At 38.5% G+C, this 26,398-nt stretch overlaps 1 protein-coding gene and 1 pseudogene across 1 annotated transcript; one reads left to right on the top strand and one right to left on the bottom strand.

The window, feature by feature from the left end:
* Positions 1–1,006: 1,006 nt before the first annotated feature.
* Keg1 (kidney expressed gene 1) lies at positions 1,007–25,119 on the bottom strand. The gene is made up of 6 exons (NM_029550.4): positions 25,068–25,119; positions 11,223–11,312; positions 9,820–9,927; positions 6,276–6,402; positions 4,840–5,011; positions 1,007–2,129 (listed from the first exon to the last, which is right to left on the bottom strand). The coding sequence occupies exons 2-6, from the start codon at positions 11,298–11,300 to the stop codon at positions 1,727–1,729; spliced, it is 888 nt and encodes a 295-aa protein (NP_083826.1). The 5' UTR covers positions 11,301–11,312; positions 25,068–25,119; the 3' UTR covers positions 1,007–1,726.
* Gm18543 (predicted gene, 18543) lies at positions 6,961–7,682 on the top strand (annotated as a pseudogene).
* Positions 25,120–26,398: the final 1,279 nt, after the last annotated feature.

The raw sequence follows: 26,398 nt of genomic DNA, 5'->3' as shown, positions 1-26,398 counted from the left end.
ATTTAATAATAATAATAAAAGAATTGGTGAAGCCTGTATCAAGCCATGGTGGTGCATTTTGTTGTTGTTAATGTTGGTTTTGTTGCTTTGATTTCTTTCCTTTGAACTTTTATTTATTTATTTTATTAATCATTTTATTCATTTACATTTCAAATGATATCTCCCTTTCTGTTTACCCCTCCACAACCCTCCCCCCATCCCATGCTCTCCCACCCCGTTGCCTTTGTGAGGGTTTTCCTCCACCCACTTCCACCTCATCCCTCTAACGTTCCCTTATGATGGGGCATCAAGCCTCCCTCTCCTCCCATTGATGACAGATAAGGCCATCCTGTGCTACATATGTATCTGGAGTCATGGCTTCCTCAAGTTACAGTTTTTGGTTTGTGGTTTAGTCCCTGGGAGCTGGGTGGTTCAGCTAGTTGATATTTTTCTTCCTATGGGGTTCCAGACCATCTCTTTGGACTGTCCTTCATCCTTTTTTATCTGATCATCTGAAAAATTCTCACTTTCTGCTGACCTCAGCTATCTATGAATGTAACCACAGTATTTATTCTCTCTACAGAAGAGATGATCTCTCTACAACCTAAATACCACTCTCCCCTCTCCTCCCCCTCCTCTCTTCCCCTTTCTCCCCTCTCCTCCCTCTTTTTCCTCCCTTCTCCTCTCCTTTCCTCCGCTCTCCTCTCTCCTCCCTTCCCTTCCTTTCAACACCTGAGTTCTGCTTCTAACCTCCCTTCCTCAACCCTTTTCCTCTCTCCTGCATAACAGACATCCATTTTTCCTCTTTTTAGTGCTTTTATTTTCTCCTCTCTCTACAGTTCTTTGCCTTCTAGAGCTTAAGCTTCTATAAATAAAAACATGGATTTATTAAACATAAACATTTGAATGAAGTAATGAAGTTCAGCCTTTAGAACAATGCTATTTTTTCCTTCCTGGCATGGGAAATGAAAGTGAACATTCATTGAAAAAAAATACACAAATCTAGTCACAAAGATATCACCAGCTATTTTTTTTAACTTTTGAAATAATACATTTATTTATTTGTGTGTGCAAATACTGCTCCATACCTGTGGCAGTCAGAGGGCAAGGTAATGGAGTTGATGCTCTCCTTTTACAAATGGGTCCCAGGAATCACATTCAGGTTTCCAGGCTTGGCTGCAAGCACATTTACTTGTCTCTTTCCTAATAATTCTTACAGTTGCACCACACATATTGTGCATCTGTGTTTGCATATATGGTAGTTTTTACATATTAACAATATACTGCCTAGTGAGTGGCGTGAGAAAGAATCATTTTTGAAAACATCTTTTTAGATGACGGGCTACTTCTCCAGCCCATAAAAGCAAAACTACAGAAAGTCAGAGGAGGTATGCCTTGTGTGCAAGGGGAGTGCAGGATAGGTCACAAACTACTGACTAATGGGCATGGATCAATGAGCCAGCAAAACAAATAGAAAAGAGTACAATTTAGCCAAATGTGTTAGAGGAATCCTGAGAATGTGGGAGCTGTAACAGGGGTGGAGGAGGAGAAGGTGGCCTTCTGCATGCCAAAGAATGGAGTTAAGAGCATGAACAAGGTGAGCGCGCGGAAACAGGGTGTGAAGCTCAGCGAGGTGCACCTCTGCTCTCTAGAAACTCACACCATCCTAATGACAGTTCACTTCTCTCTGTTCTCTCAGCCATTTCTCCGTCTACAAGCGCAGGCCCCTTCTCACCCTTTTCTAGCTTTATAGCGGTACACAGTTCCACTGGTTCCAGGTACAAGGCAAGAGGATTTGCCCCAGCAAGCCAACCATTCTCTGAACAGTGAAGTTAGCCTTATCCACATGTGCATACATGGGAAAGCCAAGCTTTTCTAGTGTCTGAATCTGCTGGGAAGCAACATGGTAAATGAGACTCTGGCGCCGGTACTTAGGCAAGGTGCCTCCCATTCTCAGTTCTCCAGTGTGGTCCATCAGGGTCCAGGACACAGGGGTCCCCTCAGGCCCCATAATACAGAAGCTGGGGAAGGTAAAGATACAGCGTTCAATGAACTTCTGGCTCTTCTCATTGCCACCAAAATGCCAGAGGCTATTCACCAGTGCAGCATGTGTAACATCCAGTGAGGCAAATTTGAATAACTGCTGGTCACTATTGAGAACACGAAGAAAGAACAATCTTTAATTACATAGGATGTGAATAATTTTATTTATTTCCCCCTAAATGTCCCAAGAGGTGAAAAGTAGAATATCTAAGATATTGTGCTCTGCCATCAAACATATCAATTGTGTGTGTGTGTGTGTGTGTGTGTGTGTGTGTGTGAAAGAGAGAGAGAGAGTTTGCTGATTAATCACTCTTCAATTTTTGAATTTCCTCATCTAGTGATCAAAAGTAATAAACAATTTTCATTGTAGACTAATGAGCCAGTGTGGTCGGGATTCCAATCCAGTGCCTACCAGGTAGGAAAACTTTTCCAGGTAATATTTCCAGTTCTTCTTTGCCTGTGACCATTGCTTTTCTAGTTAGAGAGTTCAAATATGATCAGTCTTGTTTTATGTAAAAGGAAAAGATACAGATAAGAAAAGCCAAAGTACAGAATCATAGAGTTTGGTATCTTTTGCTCCTTAGACAATGTGATCAGCAAAAGAAAGTTAAGAGCAGTGTGGAATGAAGATGGCCCTTGTCACTGAGTCGTGATGTCTGAAGACACCTGCAATGATTCAAAGGGGCTTAGAGAGTCATCCTGGAGCTCTGGAAGTGGAACAAGACACTATCTCAACTCTAATTATATGTTCCATCATCCATATGGTGAGCAAGCTATTCCATCATCAGATTCTTTCTGTCAAGAGAATATACTGACCTCCTATCTCACAGTAGGACAAAACTTTCAAGTAGGTTCTATATGAGGGTGCTGATCAGGTAACCATGTAGTTTAAGAGGACAGAGTTCTTACAGGTACATAGAAGGTCATGTGCCTGAGCATTCTCAAATCACACATCCATTGCCAGCTTTCAGTTCTACTAAGCAGTATTTGTTGAAGATAAATGGGGACGATATGAAATGCATTCAAAATTGTTTTACTAGAATCCAGGTGTCTTATGCAGAGAATTGACTGAACACATATTTGTTTAAAACCTACTGTGTGCCAGCTACTGCGGATCCCAGCCCCTGCAGGGTTTGTATTCTTCTTAGAGAATGAATCAAATATTGAACCTGGAGAATAAATGAACTAATTTCCAATACTCAGGAGTGCGATGAGTAAAACAAAGCTGGGCCGTTGTGGAGGTGACTTTTATTGAGATGCTTTACGCAGGACTCTGAGGAGGTAACTTGTGAGAAGATTTGGGTAACAAAGTAAATCATTAGTGTAAAGATTGATCTGCTAACAAGAAGGATATTTTAGATAGAGAGAAGCTAAACTTAGAGGCCTGTGCTTGTGAAGGTCAAGTAGAAATATTTATAAGGCTATGGCATAGCATTGTTGTACATTAGCTTTTGTGTTTATCTTCAAAACTAGAAATAACATGAAATCATTCACATGAATGCCTCAGGTCACCGAACCAATATTAGATTGTTAATTGTTTTTTCTGAGAAAGAGATGGAGTGAGCAAGTGAGTGATGAAAGCAAGAGGTAGAAAATATGAATGAAATTCCCTCTGCTTTAATCCTTACCAAAATAATTAACTTGAAGTAACTTGACATCAACCCATCTGTCAAGTTCTTAATATCTTCTTTTTCCTATTTTACATAGGAAATAATATTGAAATGGCAACACTTTTTGATGCTGTTATTTTAGCCTTTCTCAGTCTATGATATTAGCCTATTCCTCTTCAGACTACCTCCCTTAGAACACTTGTTTTGGCAGAATGACTCTACTTCTGATTTTAGACTCATGCGTAAGAGACAGACAATATTTTTAAATGACCTTGTCATATTTTTGACAAAGGCTAGACATTTTGGAGGGAAGAAACAAGAGAAAAAGTTGGGTCTGAGAGGTAGGTGGGAATCTCCCCTTAGAGGGCCGAGGAGTCCAGAAATATCTGGAAGTGTGGCAGGAAGCAGTGGATTCCTGTAAGGAGGAGAGAGTCGTGGTCCTTATTTAAATCTCACTGTGATTACAGAGCAACTCTGCAGGATATTGGTTGGATAGTTACCAGGACTAGAGCTAGCAGAGGTCATGAAGACATGGCAGCTTACACAGCAACCCGCATTCAACTTATATAGGCAATTAAAACATTTAAATTGTAGTTATTTATTCATTTGTATGGGTGTGACTTTCTCCCATGGGAAGATCAGAGGATAACTTTTGGGAATTGGTTCCCTTCTTCATCAGGTAGATTCCAGAGACTGAATTCGGGGAATCAGACTTGGCAGCAAGCACCTTTAGCTGCTGCATCATGTCACTAGCTCTTTGTGTTGATAATCTTGTCTAGAAAAGAACATTTAAAGATATGTTTAGGATTTCAATATAAGGTCATCCCAATTATTTTGTGGGGTCACAAATCCATTGATAACTGCCCTTACAATAAACAAAAGAGGAAAAGACATGAATGAGAAAGAAGGTCATGTAAGTGTTTTTAGAGAGTGAAGCAATGCATCCCAAAGCCAAAGTGCTCTTGGGATGTCATTAGAGATTGGACCAGTTCAGAAGGGACTCTATGCTGTGGATTCTGATGTGGCACAGCTCTGCTCACATCTTGATTTTTACCTTTTAGACTACAAAATAATAATAGATCACATGTGTACTGGTTTTAACCTGTGTTTTAGGGTGACTCTTTCATGATTCTGTTGGAAATCTAACAGAGGAAGCATGTCATTAATAAGAGAATGAATCCTTCAGATCAGCTTTGTTCACACTTACAGAGGCGTGAGCTTGTTACGGCTGACTACTAAGTTCTTTGCATCCATCAAGGAAGGAGCCAGTTTCTTTGCTGTTTGGCATACCATATAGAGAAAGCACTGCTTATGCTTGACCTTGCCCAAGTTAGTGGCTCCAAGACTTTCTATCACTTTGCCCAGGTCTGACTGTGAACCTTGATGGGGAAAATAAGGAAGCAAGTGATATACAATTATTCATATTAACATTTGCGAAAAACTATTCAATGGTGTTAAAGGGAATATGAGCTTAGAATCAAGTCTTGTGTTACATCATGACAGGTTTTATATTCTAAAGATTATATCCCTGCTATGACTTTTTAAATTTAAGTTTTGGATGGTTCACAAAGCCTGTCTACATATGCATACAGTTATAGCTACCAAAGAAGATAAGCTAGAGACATAGTAACTGAAACTGAATAGACAATTTCTATGTTCTCAGCCCATTACATTGTTATTATAAGTTTCTCAGTTCTATTTTCTTGCACCAATATGACTCCCTTCACCCTGAATTGGCTTTTGTTCACTTGTAAAATTTGCTTAGGCTCATAGAAAAATGTGATTTAGTAAACATGTTTCAAGGAGTGCACTCGGTTTAATTGTCACATTCTGTTCCTGATCCTGTGACATTTACATGTCACCCAGTCTCGGCCTCTGTCTCTGTAGTTAAGAGTTGACACAGTGCTATTACCAAATGCTGGTCTTGGGATCATGATAAACCTATTCCCACAGATAACCCATATATGTGAACCCAGATGAGACCAGCAGAGCAGCATAGCTGAACCTGATCCAAATTTCCTACCCATACAATTGTAAGGTAAAATGATTTTCATTTTGAATTGATTGAGAAGACTTGAAATTCTATAAAATTAGGTAGGATATTCATAAGGTTTTTTCTTTAAATGCCTCACTTACTACACAAGGGGTTTGTTTTGGGAATAATATCATAATCATTTTTCTCAACTTTTTAAATCTCCATAGCAGAGGTGACTTACCCTTTACCACACAGCTAAAAACTGCTTCAGCCAGGTTTCAATTTTATTTTATACAACTCCAGAAGCTATAGTCTTGTTTACTAAAAAAATTGTTTGACAATGTGACAATGTAATAAACCAAATATTAAATGGTGGGATACATTTCTCCCACATTTATGTTCTCTAATAAAATATTGGCATGCTAAAGAATAAGTCCTAAGGTAGTAAGGAATTATATTATTTTTTCTTTGTAAATGTTACACACTGTAACTCAAGGGTTCCTTTTGGAGGGGGTAGATGCTGAGCCAAGGAAAAGACAGCAGCCTGCTCAGTGTCTGTGGCTTGCAAAAAATGTGTGTGGGGTGTTAAGATGCTTGTTCAAAAGGAAGTTATTTCCATCATGTGTACACAGGAGGTCACAGTAGCCCACATACGCCCATTTTCTTACTTTGAATCTGCAAATGTTGTTTCCAGTTAATAACTTCTGATGAGCCAAGGAATTCCTGACAGTGCTTGGGATCCTTTGAATACACTAGATAAGTGTTGTTGTAGTGGTCAAGGTCATCTGTCATGTCCTGTTTTAGAAAAGAAGAATCAACCAGAATGTTTATGGGTGATGTGGTATTTATTATATTAGCATTTAGTTACATTATGATATTTAAAAATAATAAAAGTAGTAGTTCCTATGGGTTTATATTGTAATGATTTACAATGCAAAGTCAATTCAAAGTTTAAAAAAAAAAGCACCCTAAGCTGGGAATGGTGGTGCACACCTTTAATTCCAGCACTCGGGAGGCAGAGGCAGGCAGATTTCTGAGTTCGAGGCCAGCCTGGTCTACAAAGTGAGTCCAGGACAGCTAGGGCTATACAGAGAAACCTTATCTCGAAAAACCAAAAAGCCAACAAAACAAAACAAAACAAAACAAAACAAAACAAAACAAGCACCCTAAAGAGCATTACCTCAAATCAAGAGAAACCAGAATGTTATCAAATTCATGTAGAAGACTCAAAATAACAAATTAAAAGCAAAATATTTAGGAGAAAGTATAACTTGCTCTGGGCTAAATGCTCTGGGGTTCAAATCTATACCAAACACAGAATCAGAATATTTGTCTACAAACAGAGAACCAATCTGTGAGACAGATCACAATGAGTATGTTTCTAGCCCCTACTACAATCTGTGCCAGGGTAGAGTCAATGGCTGATTCCTGCTTCAATGTGTCTAGACACCAAGGCAGGCAGTGTGACTTGGAAGTGGATAAATGTGTTTCTGATCCCTTCATGAATGAGTCTTTATGCTTCAGTGAGATAGGAAGATATACATATGTCTGTCCCCAAGAGTATTCTGGTGTGAACTGTGAGTTGGAAGTTGATGAATGTGGATCCCAGCCATGTCTACATTGTGCCATGATACTCTTGGGATTACTTCTCTGACTATGCACCTGGATTCATTGGAGACCACGGTGACCTCAACTCTGATGAATGTGTCAGTCAGTTATGTCTCCATGGAGGTTTTTCTGTGGATGGAGGAAACAACTCCTACTGTGACTAAACAGATACTGGATTCACAGGGACACACTGGTGAGACTTTGATGCCTCATTGTTCATCAAAGCCTTCTCACACTGACACAACATGTGAAGACACTGTTGACAGCTATATTTATAACTGCTGCCCTGGATACACAAGTGCCCTCTGTGAGAGGGACATAAATGAGTGCAATAGCAACTCCTGCCAGTTTAATGGGGAATGTGCTGAACTGTCCTCAAAGGATGAATAGGGACACATTGCAAGCCTGCCTTCCTCCTTCAACTTGAAGCCCCAGGATGTATTTGTATCTGTCAGCCTGGGTTCACAGACAGGAACCTACCAGAACTGTCCTCTGAGAGGCTCTACCTAGCAGAAGACCAACACAGATGTAGAGACTCACAGTCAAACATTAGATTGAGTTCACAAAGTCTTCTGGAAGATTTGTCAGAAGAATGGAGGAACTCGGAGACATAGGAACTCCACAAGAAGACCAATAGAGTCAACTAACCTGGACCCTTGGGGGCTCCCAGAGACTGAACCACCAACCAAGGAGCATACCAGAGCTGGCCCTGGCCCTGTCTCCCCCCACATATGTAGCAGTTGTTGGTCTTCATGCAGGTTCCCTAAAAAATGGAGGGGGAACTTATCTTGACTATGTTGCCTGCCTGTGGATCCTGTTCCCCTAACTGGCCTGCCTTGTCTGGCCTTAGTGGGAAAAGATGTGCCCAGTCTTGCAGTGACTTGAGGTACCAGGGTGTGTTGTTACCTGGGGGGTGGGGGAACTCTGCCTTCTCAGATGAGGGAGGAGAGGTGGAGGCTGTGATCAGTATATAAAGGGAACAAATAAATTAATGGAAAAAACCAACCAGGGAGCCAAAGATAAAGCTAATAGGCTAGATACTTCTTCAATAATAATAATAACTTAATTATTATTAAGAAAATAACAACCACGTAAAGCAAATAAATGAGTATGTATATATAAACATGTAGTATATATATGTGGAAAAAGTTTATAAACCCATATGGCACTACTTAAATATGAAGAAGCATATCACAGAAATATTACCTCCATTAATATATAATCTGAATGCTTTTATTACTCTAATTTCAATGAAATGTTAACTAAAATATTGTATACTGTATAATGATACTGTAGATGAAACTATTGATTTTCCTCCTCTGCCTTATAAAATATTTAAGTCATCTTCGACATTCATGTTGGCAAAATTTTCCACTTGGAATCAAGAATAAACTCTGATTCACTCCCTGTAACATCAACCACCTGTAGCTCTTTCTTTCTTTTAGTTTGTTTTACTGACTTTGTTGTAGGTGACTGATGTAAAGGCAGTGTAATGCCTCAGTAGGAAGCCAATATTACAATGAAAAGTTGACATATAGGGAGAATCAGTTGGATTATTTCAAGTCTGTGACTTTTAAAGACAGGAAGCATGTTTCACTCTGGGATAATAGTTGACAATGGAACTAAGAGCTCACTTGTTACAATAAACAAACCTAACTTAAGAAATGTCCTGGGCTGGAGAGATGGCTCAGCGGTTGAGAGCACCGACTGCTCTTCCAGAGGTCCTGAGTTCAAATCCCAGCAACCACATGGTGGCTCACAAACATCTGTAATGAGATCTGATGTCCTCTTCTGGTGTGTCTGAAGACAGCTACAGTGTACTTACATATAATAAATAAATCTTAAAAAAAATAAAAACAAACAAACAAATAAATCTTAAAAAAAAAAGAAATGTCCTTATCTCTAAAGATATTTTTATTTTGTGGATATGAAAGCTTTACCTACATGTATGTGTACATATGACATGTGTTCAATGACTGCACAGGTCAAGAGGGCATCAGGTTCCATATAACTGGAGTTACCAACAGCTGTGAGGCACCACATGGGGGCTCGGAACAAAACCCTCATCCTCCACAAGGGCACAAGTGCTCTTAACCACTGAGCCATCTCTCCAACTCTCAGGAAATGTCTTAATGTTTATAACAAAAGATCAAGCTATTCTTTGCATCTCAACATGATCTTAATTGGTATGACCTTCTATCAATTTCCTCTAACTCCTACAAATGAGATGCAAGAAATGATAAGGGAATAAAGTTTGCTTGCAGTTCAAATAAGACAGTGCTAATAGAGGAACCATGTTAGCAAGCAAAACAAATCATGGTTGAAGATAAAATTGTACTATCTGTACCTGTAGTTAACTTTCTCTGTGTGTCATTACTATATCATTGTGTATTTCCCTATATGTCATACCATTCTGTAATTTTTCTTTAGACTTTCCTGTATTCTCCTTCAGACAGATTATTGGTTGACATTATTACAATTCATTTCTGTTCCTCAGGATGGTAGTAGGCATCTACCATAGTACCATACTACCACATTGCCAGACACATTCTAGGAATTCAACAAATGTAGGTACAGGCATATTTATTATATATTGCAACTTACCTCTTCCTGGGGTCGAATAACAACAGTATTAAAATCAGGCCATTTGTCCACCAAAGTCTTGAGCTTGAATGGGTTTCCCTGATTGATGTGGAAGACAGTCCCATAAACCTAAGTATTTTAACATCATAGGAATGTCAGCACATTACAAAAAGATTATAAAATGCAATATTTCTGACTAGAACAAGGATCACTCCCACGAAATTATGAAAATTTTGTTGAAAAGATGTAATCTTTCAAATGGTTCCTAGTGACTAGTTGCTTATTCTAACAAAATATCTTTTAAATATTATTAAGATAAAATATAAAGAATTATACAATTTATAAATAAACCAATGGACTCTCCTATTGCAGAATCTAATAGATTTTTTTCATGGATTTCAGATTTCTTTCTTTTGATGCATCCAATGAATTTTACAAAGCTGGGCCACTTGAGAAATAAATTCTTTTCATTACAAGTGTTTTTGCCATTACTCCTTGAAGCATTTCTATGATTGCTGCTTTAATATCCATATCATATAATTCTTATATCTGCATTATCTGGCTGTTGATATCTGTTTATCATCTAACAAAATTTTTTCATCTCAGCTAAGATTTAGCCAGGCTTAGTGATGCAGGTCTGTTACCTCAGCTAATAGGGATGAAGAAGTTGAATATGTAAGGGACACCTGGGGTATGAAGTGAGCCACAGGCCAACTTATAAAATGTGGCTTCAATGCCATATGTATATTTTATCATCTCTTCTGGGAAGATGTGATATGTCAAATCCTAGTTCACAGTAACATCCAAAACAAGTTGTGTGTTACATATAACGAGATCTGGAAATTCTTGTACATTAAATCTTATTTCATTGAATTAATATGTGCTATGAAAAAGCATCTGATGATATACATTTTAATTTAAAATCTTTCCCTGCTAGAGCCATGTCAGGAACACAATGAGAGCAAAATTTAAGTAAGATCAGAATCATTATTACTGATATCTAATATGGCTCCAACTAGATAGTGATCTGTCTGTTAAGAATCAGAAAAGTTCTTGTCCCTACTGGCAATTAAATCTAAGACCTTCCACATGCGAGGCAAACACTCTATCACTGAACTATAAAATTTCCAACTTTCTTTTGAGTTTTTATTTTGTGATAGAGTCTCACAAAATTGTAAAACATCCATGGGAAATGAACAGTGATGTGTTTTAGACAGTGGAGAGCAGCACTCTGCTCCTTTAAAATACTAAGCAAATGACATTATTGAGTCTTCTTTCTGCTCGGCGGGGGGGGGGGGGGGGGAAATAGCACAGGTGAGAGAGATGCCATGATGTCAATCAGTTTCCAATGAGTCTTGACCTCTTCCTTCCTCTGCCATAGCAAGGTGCAGTCCTTAGTTACTCTGAGAATGTACTAATTTCACCTTTAAGGACTCAGGGAGGTGCTTCCTTAGGGAATTCTCCAGAACCTGCAGTGCTTGGGAACTCTGTAAGCAGAACATCTCTTCTGATACCTTAGATGAAAAAGAGCAACAATGATAACAAGTTAGGGGTGGGGAGATACTTACATAGACCACCTGTAGAGATCACAATCCATAGGCTTATAAACATCATGAATTTATTTCTCTCAGGTCTGGGAAGTCCAGGATAAAGGGATCGATATGTGTCTTGTTTTGTGAAACTTTCCTTTCTATCTGATGGATACACCCTCTAGCTCTGCCTTCTCAGGGTGAAAGGAGTAAGCTTGCTTTCTGGAGCTTAATCTACAAAGGCATTCACAGCATCCAAAAAGGTGACTAACCCAATAACCTTGCAAGGGGCCCCAGATCCTATTATTTTCTATCATATTGGCAGTGCTTCCCAAGATATGACTCTAACAGAGACATAAACATTCAGACCCTAGCAATATTAAGCTTAGTCAGCAGTTATTTAAAATGCCTCTAATGTTTTATTAACATTCTCCATAGTCACTGAAAAACAGTTGAACATATGTGTGAATATAGTTCTCATTTTCCTCTTTGGTTTCATTCATATTTGTTGTTCTTATGTTAATGCTTTCTGATTGATGTCTCTACAGTGAATTCTCAAATCTGGCAGTATCATAGCTCCTTTCCCTGTCAGTAAAAAAAAGCAACTTAAGGTAGAAAGGGTTTATTTTGGCTAAGAGTTCCAGGCTACAGCCCATCATGTTGGAAAAGTCAATGTATCAGGAATATGAAGCAGCTGGCCAGATCACCTCTGCAGTGAGAAGCAATCAATGGGGACGTGCATGCTTGGGCTCATATCAGTTTTTCATTTTATATAATCCAGAAGCTTGGCCAGGGAATGTCCTGCCTGCAGTGAACCTTGGAGTTGGCCTGTTCTAGCTGCCTTGAGAGGCATGAATGATTGTGTTGTTTTTGATGTTTGAGCCTATAGCTTCTAGGGTACATTGTGTGCTATCAGTTCCCTACGCACTCCCTCAGGCAGTGAAGCATACAGACCACATGTTTGTCTCTGAGTTCCTTAGAAGGCAGCAGAGCATGTAGAACTTGGCTGAACATTTAATAGTAGACATTAATCTTGTATACTCTGTCTGGCTTGAAAATCCCCATATAGCCTATTATATATAAAAAGGAGGAGGCATAAACATTTGATTGCTTGAAATAAACTTTTCTCAGACTCAGTCTTGCTGCGATCTCCTCATTCTGGCCTGACTCATTCCCACTAACCATATCAAGAGACCCTGGTTCAGTAGGTAGGAGCTGGTGCTTACACCTGAACACATTAAGATGGGTTGTATATCAATGAATATAGTCAAGATAATCTCCTAAAGGCGTGATCAGAGGTCCAGCTCTCAAATGTCTCTAGAGTCTGTCAAGTTGACAATTAACAGTAACCTTCACAGATACTACAAGTCTAGCAAAATTTTAGATGCTATGGTTATTTAGAATATTTATACAAACTTATTTTGAAATAAGTTTATGAATCTTTGCTAAAATGTTTCTGAAGTTTATATTAAGCTAACAGTGAGCCCATTTAGGTCAGAAGTAATATCAGAAAAATATTGGATATTCCAACACATGATATATTATAATATATCTTTCCATGTTTCTCAGATCTTCATTAAAAATTTCCAACATATTTTAATTTGGGGCTTTAAAATTTATATTTTGTTTCATAAACTTATAAGTATAAACTTACTTCATTCTGTGGATGATATTGTAAATAAATTACATGACTTAAAATTTTTCTATTATATATTTTGAAATAAAATTCACTCTTTTTTTGAAATTCACTCTTAAATAAATTAACTCTTAAATAATCAGCACTCATAAATATAATGTGATGAATTAGTACTTTAACATATTAGCTCCAGTAGTTCTTGCTACTGCTATTAATTTTAAGGTTATTTTAAATTTGCCTTCTATCTGATCAACCATGGATTTTTTTTGTGAAGAAAAGTTATTTCTTTTTACCCTTTTCTGCTAATTACTGCTTAGAGATTCTAGTAGGTGTTATGCTTATATTTTGATTTTGGCTTTATTTACTCAGAACACACTATTTTTTAGTCTTTTTAGAAGCACAGCTATGAATTTGAGAAGTTTTAAATCTTTTAAAATTTCAGCACAGATAGGAGAGAGTCTCCTGGGGCTCATTTCTGGTTGGGGAGCTGTTGGTAGCTGATGACTGTTGAGGAAAAAAGGTAATTTTTGTTGAGCTATGTGGACACTGCCTATGCTGCAGTGGATGGCCCCACATGGTCAGCACTAATTGGCCTCAAGAGTCTAGCAATAATAATTTTAAAGGAGGACATGAAGTCAGAAGGGTGGCAGGTGTATTAGTCCCCAGAGAATTTGAGGAAGGTAGGAGGGAATAAATACATTGCATTTATGTATCATAGTATCTATGTAAAATTTCAAGAATAAATTAAATATTACTTTAAAAAATAGGTAAGTGCTTCTAGAGAAAAAAGATATATTTATCACTGTGGAAATGCACCTAATAGCTGCTAATTATAGTAATAGGTCAGGAAGAGGTATCCTTTCAAATACTAAGGGCATGCAGATGACACATAGTTTAATCTCAGCATTTGAGAGGCAAAGGCAGGCAGACCTCTGCATTCAAGGCTACCCTTGTGTGCACAGTGAGTTCCAGGACAGCTAGGGCTACCCAGAGAAACCTGTCTAGGAAAAAATAAAAGCTAAGGGAGTGGGGTTGGAGAGATGACTCTTAACAGTTATGAGTATTTGTTGCTCCTGCATGTAATATGGGATTAGTTCAATGCACCCACAGGGTAGCTCTCAATCTTCTGTAACTCCAGTTCCAGTAATGCCCACTTTCTTCTTTTTTAATTGAGAATTATTTTTGTTAATTTTATTTTATTGTGTTTTCTCCTCCACAAATCCTCTCAGATCCTCCCCAATTCCCTCCTCGTGCATCTTTGTATTACATGTCTCTTTCAAAAAAAAAGCCAAGAAACAAAAATGGAAAAATACAATAAGCAAAAATAAAAACAAATAAAAAGTGAGTAAAAGACAAATAAGAAAAAAAATGCCAAAGTAAAGCAAAAGGAAACAAAAGATACACAAAAATGCCATGGAGTTTGTTGTGCTGGCCAGCTACTCTTGGGCTAGGGGCTTGCTTGGTGTGTCGTTAATATATTACTCCCTTAGAGAAAACTGACCTTATCTTTGACAGAGGGTGTCATTTTTTAGACAGCTAGCTCCTTGGTTAGTGATGGGACCCCATCCATGTTCACTGCACTTCTTGGTGTTGGGACTCCATTTGACTTGAACCTGCGTAAGTCGTGGTGCACTGCCTTAATCTCTGTGAGTCCACATATACCTGACTCCTGTTGTGTCTAAACAACATTATTTCCTGGGAGTCATCCATTCCTTCTGGCTCTTATGATCTTCGTATCTTCTCGTCCACATATATCCCTCAGTCTTGAACCCAACCAAAGGACAAAAGCTGCTGATCCCTGTGTTGAATTAGGGGAAAACTGGAAGAAGCTGAGGAGGAGGGCAACCCTGTAAGAGGACCAGCAGTCTCAACTAACCTGGATTCCCAAGATCTCTCAGACACTGGGCCACCAACCAAGCAGTATATACCAGCTGATATGATGCCCCAACAACATATACAGCAGAGGACTGCCAGGTCTGGGTTTAGTCAGAGAAGGTTCACCTAACCCTCAAGAGACTGGAGGCCCAGGGATTGGGGAGGTCTGGTGGAGTAAGGGGGTGGGGTGGGGACATCCTCGTGGAGACAGGGGGCAGGGAGGAGGTATGGGATGGGGAATAGTCAGAAGGTGGACCAGGAAGAGGATAAAATCTGGAGTGTAAAAAATGATTAAATAAAATTTTTAAAAAATCAGGTATCTGTAGGTATGTAAACTTATTTCTGGGTCTTCAATCCAATTCCACTGATTGTGTCTCTTTTTATGCCACTACCATATTTTTGGGTTTTGTTTTGTTTTGTTTTGTTTTAAAGATTTATTTATTGTTATATGTAAGTACACTGTAGCTGTCTTCAGACACACCAGGAGAGGATGTCAGATCTCATTATGGATGGTTGTGAGCCACCATGTGGTTGCTGGGATTTGAACTCAGGACCTCTGGAAGAACAGTCAGTGCTCTTAACCGCTGAGCCATCTCACCAGCCCTTGGGTTTTGTTTTTGTTTACTATGCTTTTATAGTACAATTTGAGATCGGGGTGGTGATACCTCCAGAAGTACTTTTACTTTTCAGTATTGTTTTAGCTATGCTGTTTCTTGTCTATTTCCATATGAAGCTGAAAATTGTCCCTTCTATTTCTGCAAAGGATTGTGTTGAAAATTTGATGGGGATTGCATTGAGTCTGTAAATTGCTTTGGTTAGGGTAGCAGTTTTTACAGTGTTAATCCTATTGATCTATGAGCATGGGAGATTTTTTTTTCACATACTAGTGAAAAAAATTTCTTCAATTTCTTTCTTCAATGTGTTAAAGATTTTATTATATAGATGTTTAATTTGCTTGGTTAGAGTTAACCAAAGATAATTTTGAGGTTATTGTAAAGGTGTTGTTTCCATGATTTCTTTCTCAGTACTTTTTTTATATATAGGAGGGTTAGTGGGTTTTGTGTGTTAACTTTGAATCCTGCTATTTTCCTAAAAGTGTTTATCAGCTGTAAATGGAATTTTAAGGTGGAATTTTAAGGATCTCTTACGTATCTTTATATGGACCGTCTATGATATACAATCATATCATCTGCAAATGTGCTTTCACGTCTTCCTTTCTAACTTGTATCCCCTTCATCTCCTTCAGTTGTCTTGTTGCTCTAGCTTAAATTTCAAGTGCTATAATAGATATGGAGAGAGTAGACAACCTTGTTTGTTTCCGATTTTAGTGGGAATGCTTTGAGTGTCTCTCTGTTTAGGTTGATGTTGACTCTGGGCATGCTGTAAATTTCCTTTATTATGCTGCAGCATGTCCCTTATAATCCTGACATCTCCAGGACTTTTATCATGAAAGTGTGTTGGATTTTGTCAAATCACATTTCTACATGTAATTAGATGATCATGTGGTTTTCTTTTTTCAGTTTGTTTACATGGTGGATTGATTCATCAGTTTATGTAGGTTGAACCATCTCTGCATTTCTGGGATGAAGCCTACCTCATCATTGTTGATAATCTTTTTGTTGTGTTCTTGGATTCAGTTTGCAAGTATTTTACTGAGAACTTTATATCTAAGTTCATAAGTGATATTGGTCCATAATTTCATTTTGTGTTGAGTCTTTATGGATTTTAGTATCAGAGCATAGTTGCCTCATAAGAATAATTAGCAAATGTTCATTCTGTTTCTAATTTTCAAATGAATTAAAGGAATATTGGCCTTAGTTATGTTTTGTATTCTGGTAGAGTTCTGCACTGAATCCATCTGGCCCTAGGCTTTCTATTGCAGAGCGTATTTTAAATTAGTGGATCTATTTCATTAGGAGTTAAAGGTCTGTTTAAATTGCTTATTTAATCTTGATTTAACTTTGTTAGAGCATATATATCAAGACATCCTTCCATTTCTTTTAGATTTTTCAGTTTAATAGAATATGGATATTTAAAATCTTTTGATTCTCAGAATTTCTTCAGAGTCTTGTAAAGTCCTCCCTTTCATTTCTAACTTTATTAATTTTGATCTTATATCTCAACATTTTAGTTAATTTTGTTAAGGCTTTGTCAATATTGTTGGTGTTTGCTAAGAAGCAAGTCTTTATTTCATTGATTCTTTGTATTTTGTTGCTCTTTATATTTTATTGATTTTACTGCTGAGTTTATTTCTTCTTGTATATACTTTTTAGGGTTTCCCTAGAGCTTTAAGGTACACAATGACTCCTGTGATCACTATACACATGTGGTTCACTTATGTGTATGTAAGCAAAACATTCACATGCATAAAATAAAAATAAATTTTTTAATGCTGAGGATATATGATTGTACAGATTAATATATTTTAGTGTATTTTTTTCAATTTAGAGATTTATTAAGGTATTCAGAGCAGTTTCAACTTCTTTTTTGCTGTTTATATTATTAATTTCTGTTCTATTTTTCCTTTTGCTAGCTTGGGACCTGATACTCTCCCCGTGCCCCATCTCTCTGTGTGTGGTTGTATCTCTCCCCCCTCTTCTCTGTCTCTCCCTGTCTGTCCTGTCTCTCTGTCTTTGTGTGTGTTTCTCTCTTAATTTTTTTTTCAATTAATTTTTTAAGCTATTGTTTTTTACAACCTAAATTACCTGTGATACCCATGGTATATCCTACCAGTGGGGGATATATAGATTTAATGAAAACAGTGATTTTATTAAGTATAAACAAGGAAAATTAAAGACTAAATACCAGATTGCAGATAGAGAGAAGCATCAGAGAAATGGCAAAATCCCACCCAATCATCTGCTAGCATCGTCCAGCAGAAAGTAACTGGGGAAGCTGGCATAGTCAGCTGGAGTTCCCAGTTACTAGCACCCTAGGGAGAAGATCCATTTCTCTCTCCCTATGGATGAGTTCCTGGTTTTCCAATACCATTGTAGACATTTTTGTGTTATGGGAAAACAAATAGTAACCTCTGTTGGAAATAACTTTTACCTTCTATATGTTCATCTATCCTCAAGAACACAGTGTTCTTACTCCAGGGCTCTTTTATTGTTTGCCTCCTTCCTCATCACAAAATTAGTGAGGCCATCCTACCCCTGAATAATGAGTCTTAGGAGACAATTAAAGACAGACATGCCTGAGTGTGAAGAGAGGATACTAAGCCTGATTTCATAGCCATCTTTTCAGTAAGTTCAAAAGCACATGGCTACTTTGAGCTTAATTCACATGTCATCCCTTGACCCTCCTTATTACCCAGTTCCTCTGGGCCTGTGGATTATAGTATGGTTAGCCTGTACTTCATTACTAATGTCTACTTATAAGTGATTATGCACCATGCATTTCCTTTTGGGTCTGGGTTACCTCACTCAAGATGATATCCTCAATTTCTATCCATTTACAGGCAGATTTAATAATGTCTTTTTTTCGTTTAATAGCTGAATAGTATTCCATTGTGTAGATGTACCACATTTTCTTTATACATTCTTCAGTTGAGAGACACCTATGTTGTTTCTAGTTTCTGGCTATTATGAATAAAGTTGTTATGAACATAGTTGAGCAAGTATCATTGGAGGTGGATGGAATAAGGGGATTGAATGGGAAAGGTGGGGTAAAGGATTTGAATGAGGATGACAATCAAGTGTGTGTTGGGGGGAGGTCTGTGAGAGAGAATGGAAATCAGTGGGGGACATCCTTGGGACTAGCTGAAGACTTGGGATATGGGAGATTATAGTGAGCCTATGGGAGTGACCTTAACTCAGAAGCCTACCAGCAGGGGTTATATAGACTGAAGTGGCCACAGGCTGCAGTCAGGCAGGGCTTCCAGTGAAAGGAAGGGGACTTCAACCCACCCAAAACTCTTCAACCCAAAATTTGTCCTACCTACAAGATATGTAGGGCTTAAGATGGAGCAGAGACCAACAGAATGGCTAACAAATGACTGTCCCTACTTGAGACCCATGCATGGGAGAAAGACAACCCTGACACTACTACTGATACTCTGCTATGCTTGCAGACAGGAACCTAGCATAACTGTCTCCTGAGAGGCTTCATCCTGCAGCAGATGGAAACAGCTGCAGAGACCCATAACCAAACATTAGGCTGGGGGAGTCTTGGGTAAGAGTAGAGAATATAATTGAGCAAGCTGAAGGGGTCAATGACATCACAAGAAGATCTACATGGTAGACTAACCTGGGCTCACTGGGGCTCACAGAGCCAACCAAAGAATATACAGGGGCTGGACCTAGATTCCTGTACACTTGTAGTAAATGTGCAACTTGGTCGTCAGATGGTTCCCCTAACAAGTGGAGTGGGGACTATTTCTGACTCTGTTGCCTTCTGTTGGATTTCCTTCCCCTACCTGGACTACCTGCTGGGCCTCAGTGAGAGAGGCTGTGCTTAGTCCTACTGGGACTAGAGGTTCCAGGGTGGGTCGGTAACCAAGGCAGGCTTCCACTTTTCTGAGAAGGGGGTGCATAATGGGGGAAGGAATTTATAAGGGTGGGACTGGGAGGAGAGGGAGGAAGAGGTTCGATTGAGATGTAAAATGAATAAAATATTATGGAAAGGAAAAAAGAACACATGGCAATTTATCAATATAACATTCATTACTGTTACTACACAAGCAATGGGTTTTACAATGGCATTCTTTCATATATATCTCTCCATATTTTGTGTGTGTGTATGTGTGTGTAATTAGACTTTGGTCTTATTTATCTCCGACCTCTATTAATGTTCCCATCTCTGTTTTACAGCACAGAGATGCCATTATCTATGCATCATCATTTCCTTTATAGCATTTGTCTCTCTTTCATAGTCCTCTTCTATGTTAATGGGCTACACACACAGTGTGTGTGTGTGTGTGTGTGTGTGTGTGTGTGTGTGTGTGTGTGTGTGTGTTGTGAACATGACCACAGAAGGAGAACTACAATAAGTGAGGAAGAGGTCTTAAGGGAGGGGAAGAAAGTAAAAAGGACATCTATACTGACTCTAATCCTTATCTATTGTAAATAATGTAGGAATAAACAAGGATGTGCCTACTTAATCATGATAAGTGATTGTTTTGATGTGTTCTTGGATTCAGTTTGTAAGAATTTTATTGAGCATTTTTGCATCGATATTCATAAGGGAAATTGTTCTGAAGTTCTCTTTCTTTGTTGGGTCTTTGTGTGGTTTTGTATCAGCATAACTATAGCTTCATAGAAGGAATTATGTAGTGTTCCTTCTGTTTCTATTTTGTGAAATAGTTTAAAGAGTATTGGTATTAGGTCTTTTTTGAAGGTCTGATAGAATTCCGCACTAAAACCATCTGGTTCTCGGCTTCTTTTGGTTGGGAGATTTTGTGACTGCTTCTATTTCTTTATGGGTTATGGGAATGTTTAGATGGTTTATCTGATCCTAATTTAACTTTAGTATCTGGTATCTGTCTAGAAAAATCATCCATTTTATCTAGATTTTCCAGTTTTGTTGAGTATAGGCTTTGTATGATTTTTTTTTTAATTTCTTCAGTTTCTCTTGTTATGTCTCTGTTTTCATTTCTGATTTTGTTAACTTGGATACTGTCTCTGTGGCCTCTAGTTAGTCTGGCTAAGGATTTATCTATCTTGTTGATTTTCTCAAAGTACCAGCTCCTTATTTTGTTGATTTTTTGTATAGTTCTCTTTGTTTCTACTTGGTTGATTTCAGCCTTGAGTTTGATTATTTCCTGCCATCTACTCTTGGGTGTATTTTCTTCTTTTTGTTATAGAACTTTCAGTTGTGTTGTTAAGCTTCTAGTTTATGCTCTCTCCAGTTTATTTATGGAGGCACTCAGAACTATGAGTTTCCCTTTTAGCACTGCTTTCATTATGTCCCATAAGTTTGGGTATGTTGTGAAAAGCAGTCTTATTTACAATAGCCAGAAGCTGAAAACAACCCAGATGTCCCTCAACAGAGGAATGGATAGAGAAAATGTGGTACATTTACACAATGGAGTACTACTGGGCTATTAAAAACAATGACTTCATGAAATTTATAGACAAATGGAAGGAACTTGAAAATATCATTCTGAGCGAGGTAGCCCAGTCACAGAAGAACACACATGGTATGTACTCACTGATAAGTGGATATTAGGCTAAAAGCTCAGAATACCTATGATACAACTCACAGACCATATGAAGCTCAAGAAGAAGAAAGACCAAAGTGTGTATGCTTCAGGCCTACTTAGGAAAAAGAACAAAACAATTATGGAAGGTAGAGGGAGAGAGGTGCCTGGGAGGGAGAGAGGAGAGGGAGTGAAAAAGGGGGGCAGAATTAGCTGTGGGGGGAAATGGAGGGAGGAGAAGTACAGAGGGTCAGGAAATTGAAAGGAGGTATAGAGCAGTTGGAGATGGCAAACTGTGGATAGCCTCTAGAAAGTCCCAGATGCCAGGAAAGCAAGAGGCTCCCAGGACCCAATGGAGATGACATTAGCTGCAATATTCAACAAAGGGGAGATAGAACTTGCAGAGAGCATAAACAGAGGTTAGGCATGGCCCCTGGTTGAGGGATGGGGCTACTTACTCATCTCAAAAATATTAACCCAGAATTGCTCCTGTCTAAAGGAAATGCAGGGACAAAGAGTGGAGCAGAGACTGAAGGAAAGGCCACCCAGAGACTACCCTATCTAGAGATTCATCACATCTGCAGACACCAAACACAGACACTATTGCTGATGCTAAGAAGTACTTGCTGACAGGAGACTGAAGTAGCTGAAGGAGTTTGCAACCCCACAGGAAGAACAACAATATCAACCAACCTCCTTCCACCCTCCCCAGAGCTCACAGGGAATAAACCACCAACCAAAGAGTACACATGGGGGTGCCCATGGCTCCAGCTGTGTCATTAGCAGAGGATAGCCTTATCTGGTATCAGTGGGAGGGGAGGCCCTTGGTCTTGTAAAGGCTCAATGCCCTAGTGTAGGGGAACGCTAGGGCAGTCAGGCAGGAGCAGGTAGATGGATGGGGGAGCACCCTCATAGAATCAGGGGGGAGGAGGATTGCATAGAAGGTTTGTGGAGGGGAAACCAGGAAGGTGGATAACATTTGAAATGTAAATAAGTAAAATAACCAATAAAAAAATAACATGGATATGCAAGTATCTCTGTGGTCTGTTGATGTGAATTCTTTTTCTTACCTAAGCAAGAATGATGTAACTACTCAATACAATAGTTTTATTTATTTATTTATTTATTTATTTATTTATTTATTTATTTATTATTTATTTTTTGAGGCACCTTCACCCTGACTGCTACAGTAATTTCACCAGTTTACATCTCCAACAGCAGTGCATAGGTTCCTGCTTTCCCCACAGCCTCTCCAACATTTGCTACCATTTATTTTCTTGATGATGGCCCATTCTGACTGGGTAAAATAGACTGTCAAAGCAGTTTTACTTTGCCTTTCCTTAGGTACTGACTACTTTTAAAAATATATATAGGCCATTTGTACTTCTCAGATCTGCCTATGTGGCTCATTAGCTCCCTACTGACTTGGATGATTTGAGTTTTGGGTGTTTAATTTTTGCAGTTCTTTATACTAGATATCAATCCCTGCCTGATGTGTAGGTGGGAAAGTTTTTTCTCATTAAGTAGATGGTGTCATCACTTAAGTGATGTTTTCTCTGCTGTGCTGGGGAGTTTATTATGAGATTCAAAACTCCCTTCTTAAACTGTTCTTGTGTACTTGTGACTCTGAGGTAAGGGGTGTACTACCACACTTTGCCTTGCAATCATTGTGAAATCTCTCTGTTCCATTTTCTTTGTGTTCCCTTAAGAGTCTAATTTTAAATCTTAAATTTTTAAAATTTATTATTTATTATATGTAAGTACACTGTAGCTGTCTTCAGACACTCCAGAAGAGGGAGTCAGATCTCATTACGGATTTCAGAAGAGCAGTCGGGTGCTCTTACCTGCTGAGCCATCTCACCAGCCCTAAATCTTAAATTTTTAAGTTCACAGATAGTTCTTTTATTTGATAAATTGTAGTTACTGAGTCTCAAGGAGAATGCATAATGCTATCCAAGTTCTTGAAGTTATGGCATAAATTTTTTAAAGCTATTTTCTTATCATTCCCCTGTTGTCTGTATTCTCTGTGTAGTATTCCCTACCTCCTTCCTGGTATTGTTAATATGTGCCTTTTCTTTCTATTTCTTGGTAAGTCTAGAGCAGAGATACACAGTTGAATTCCCTTACATTTTGTCTAAGACAATTATTTGGTTTTTAGAGTCAATCTTGCATACCACTGACCATATAGAAGATTCTGTGTCTCTAATAGATGACAATAGCAACATTTTTTTCTCTCAGTATGAGAAACAAAATGTTTCCTGATATTTACTCTAATGTCCTCAAGAATATCTTTTTTTTTTTCTTTTTTCGTTTTTCGAGACAAGGTTTCTCTGTATAGCCCTGGCTGTCCTGGAACTCACTTTGTAGACCAGGCTGGCTTCGAACTCAGAAATCTGCCTGCCTCTGCCTCCCGAGTGCTGGGATTAAAGGTGTGCGCCACCATGCCCGGCTAGGAGAATATCAAAATAGTGGGAATCTTATATTCCTATAGGCAGTCCGACTTTTTCTTTAGAAGCACTTTTTGAGATTCTGTCACAAAACTTGAAGTAAATTTTGATACAAAATCATATACACTGCTATAATGCCTGCAAATTGAATAACATAAGAGTGCTTGACAAATGTAAACACACACACACACACACACACACACACACACACACACACACACACACACTAAATGAGCAATGGCAATGGCAACAACTACAAAAGCACAATGTCCAGTTAATGGTGCAAATTGAAACCCAAAGAGACTGAATGAATGGGAAGTCTTAGCATTGTCATAGACAAAGTCCATTGTGGTTTTTAGGATCGTCACATTGAGTTTTCACATTATTGAAAATATATCCAGGGAAAACAATTCAGAGAAAGTGAATCTAAAAAACAGTTGTTATGGAAACATTATGATTGTGTCTAAACTATGATGACATTATCTAAGTATAAGCTCACAATCTGTTAGTGATCTAAGGAACTATTAACACAAAATGCATACGTACCATGATGCATATGTACAAGTAGAAAAGTACTAAATTAAAAGGATAAAACATATAAAATGAAGTAGTACACAGACTTTGACTGAAATTGATAACTATGATTTTATGCACATCTAATATGAAATATGCATAAGAATATGGAAGAATATAGAAAGATGAGTTAAAATGGAATCAATATTTTAGAATACTCCATCATGTGAGCAGTACAGATCAAATCTCTAAGTTACCTTTCTTAAAGATCATTTCAGTTAACAGTGAAACCACTTTATATCCGTCTTCATATTTCTCAGCATATTCTATCTCAGACATGTATGAAGCACTTTACTCCCCTGTTAAGTATTTATCTAATGAAAGAACTATCTGCTAGCAAGCTAAAGAATTTATCATCTGCCCAGCATCCCTGTACCACAGGTGCTGAATAAATAAATGTTAGCTAGAATAGCAAGTTTCTTTGCAAATATTGCTAACCAAATGTACTAGCCAGCTTTCACATTCTCTCCATAGCACTTATCTGTTTGAAATGGAAACTTGCCATAGTTCTTTCAAAAATTTTGACATCAACAAACACACAAGACTGGAGGGAGAAAAGCCCACAAGGCCTCAAAATTGCACAGAGAATTACAGGCAATGGAGGACAGCTAGGAAGGAGAGAGTTTGGCTTTCTCTGAGAGGAAACACTGAGGTTGTTCAGTGTCAAAAGAGTCAGGCCTAAAAACATAAATATAGGTAGCATTTTACAGATGGAACAGGTTATATTTAGAAATATGTCTGTATATAAATAGATACAGACAATATCAATTAGTTTAAGAAGAGGCTATGAATTTGAAAAAGCATAGAGGAGTATAGGGCAGCTTTAGAGGGAAGAAAGTGAGAAATCTTGTAAACAAACTATAATCTCAAAATGAAAAAAAAAAGATTTTTCCATGGTGCACATTAGTAGGTATATATACTTCTTGAGTTGATTAAACTCCCCCTGTGCATTGTATAGTCACCCGCAAAAAGCTCATTGCTTCTTATCTAAGACCAACAATGTTTGACTTTTCCCACCTAGTATGAGGGAAAGAACAGGGAATCAGCGTTCTTCTGTGGTAAGCCCTTACCTATAACTCCGTATCCACACAGAGAGCTTCCTCAGAACAAAGAACAAGCAGTGCCTCTTCCTTAAAATGCCAGTATTTGTAGTGATTTTGGTAAATGTTTTACAGAAATCTTTAGACTTAGGATGTACTGTGGACCTTGCTTTTTTTTTTTTCCTAGAAAATGGGAAAACAGAATGCTGGCTACTTTGAGAGTCAGTAGTATCCCCACAAATGTGTTTCACAGAAAAATGACAATGCAAATTTGAGACACAGATTGTGTGTGCCCTCTCAGTTTTGCTTGCATTATTTTTTTTTTCGGCTCATAGGAAATCAACAGACTATGTCTAGAAAGGATATGTAATTGTCTACAAAATATAAATTTTCTCACCGCTCCCCCCACTTTCTAACTGCCTGCTGCACTAGCAAGATGGAAGACTTGGATGAAATTAGCTCTGTAAAAATTAGAGTTCCTTATCTATACACATACAGAGCAGGCAACCTCATATATACAGCAGCTAAAAGTTTCCTCCGAACTTGTGTCCCATGCCTGTGTGTGCTTCAATCATCTCATAGTGATGCTGAACAAGCAGTCAGCAGTAACACTCTTTTGACAGACATTTTATTTTATGTGTATGCATGTTATATAAAAACACATGAGCACCTTGTGTATTTTGGTGAGCCACGTGAGGGGCTGGCACCTGAGGAAGCCACAAGAGGTGTTGGATCTCTCTAATTGAAGTTACGGATGGTTATGAAATGCTGTGTGAATGCTGCGAACTGAATTTGGGTCTTCTGGAAGAGCAGACAGTACTCCTAACCACTGACACATCCTTGTAGCCCCAGTAACACTCTTGATAGCAAAGGGGATTTTAGCACAGACAGACTGAAGATCCCCCTGTTGGTTGTATAAACTATGAGATAGGAAGACATAATTTCATTGCAGGGCCCACTATCTGGGGACCCCTGTGACAAAACCTCCCCCTAATGAATAAAGATTTCAGGGGACCGTCAATCACTGAGTGAGGAGTAGGCAGGACTTACGGGTTGGGGAGAGGAAGAGGGAGGCAGGAAAAAGAAGACTTCCTTTTGGACAGGAGAGATGATGGAGGACACAACGTAGGTAGCAGAAGCCCCGGTTTAGGTGGCAGATCTGCTGGGAATAGCTTAGAATAGCTTCTAAACTAGGATGCTAGTTGCTGTGCCCCACAATTGTGTTACCCAGCTTTTGAAACCTCAAAGCCCACCCCGAGAGACACATTTCCTCCAAATGGCTACACCTCCTACTAGTGCCACTTCCTATGGGCCAATGAGGGCCATTTTTACTAAGCCACCACAGAAACCAGATAAATATT

This window comes from Mus musculus, chromosome 19 (assembly GCF_000001635.26).
Source record: "Mus musculus strain C57BL/6J chromosome 19, GRCm38.p6 C57BL/6J".
NCBI classification, from domain to species: domain Eukaryota; kingdom Metazoa; phylum Chordata; class Mammalia; order Rodentia; family Muridae; genus Mus; species Mus musculus.
The sequence above is the reverse complement of the archived record's forward strand: the minus strand, read 5'-3'. Positions and strand labels throughout refer to the sequence as shown.

Bases quoted from the DNA above. Each gene is read 5' to 3' on its own strand.
- Keg1 (NM_029550.4), bottom strand. From the start codon at position 11,300: ATGTTCTGCTTACAGAGTTCCCAAGCACTGCAGGTTCTGGAGAATTCC. The intron at 5,012-6,275 runs GTAAGAAAATGG...TTCCCCATCAAG, and splicing joins ACAACATTTGCAGATTCAAA to GTTCACAGTCAGACCTGGGC. The intron at 2,130-4,839 runs GTAAGTGTGAAC...TGTTCTCAATAG, and splicing joins CGTAACAAGCTCACGCCTCT to TGACCAGCAGTTATTCAAAT.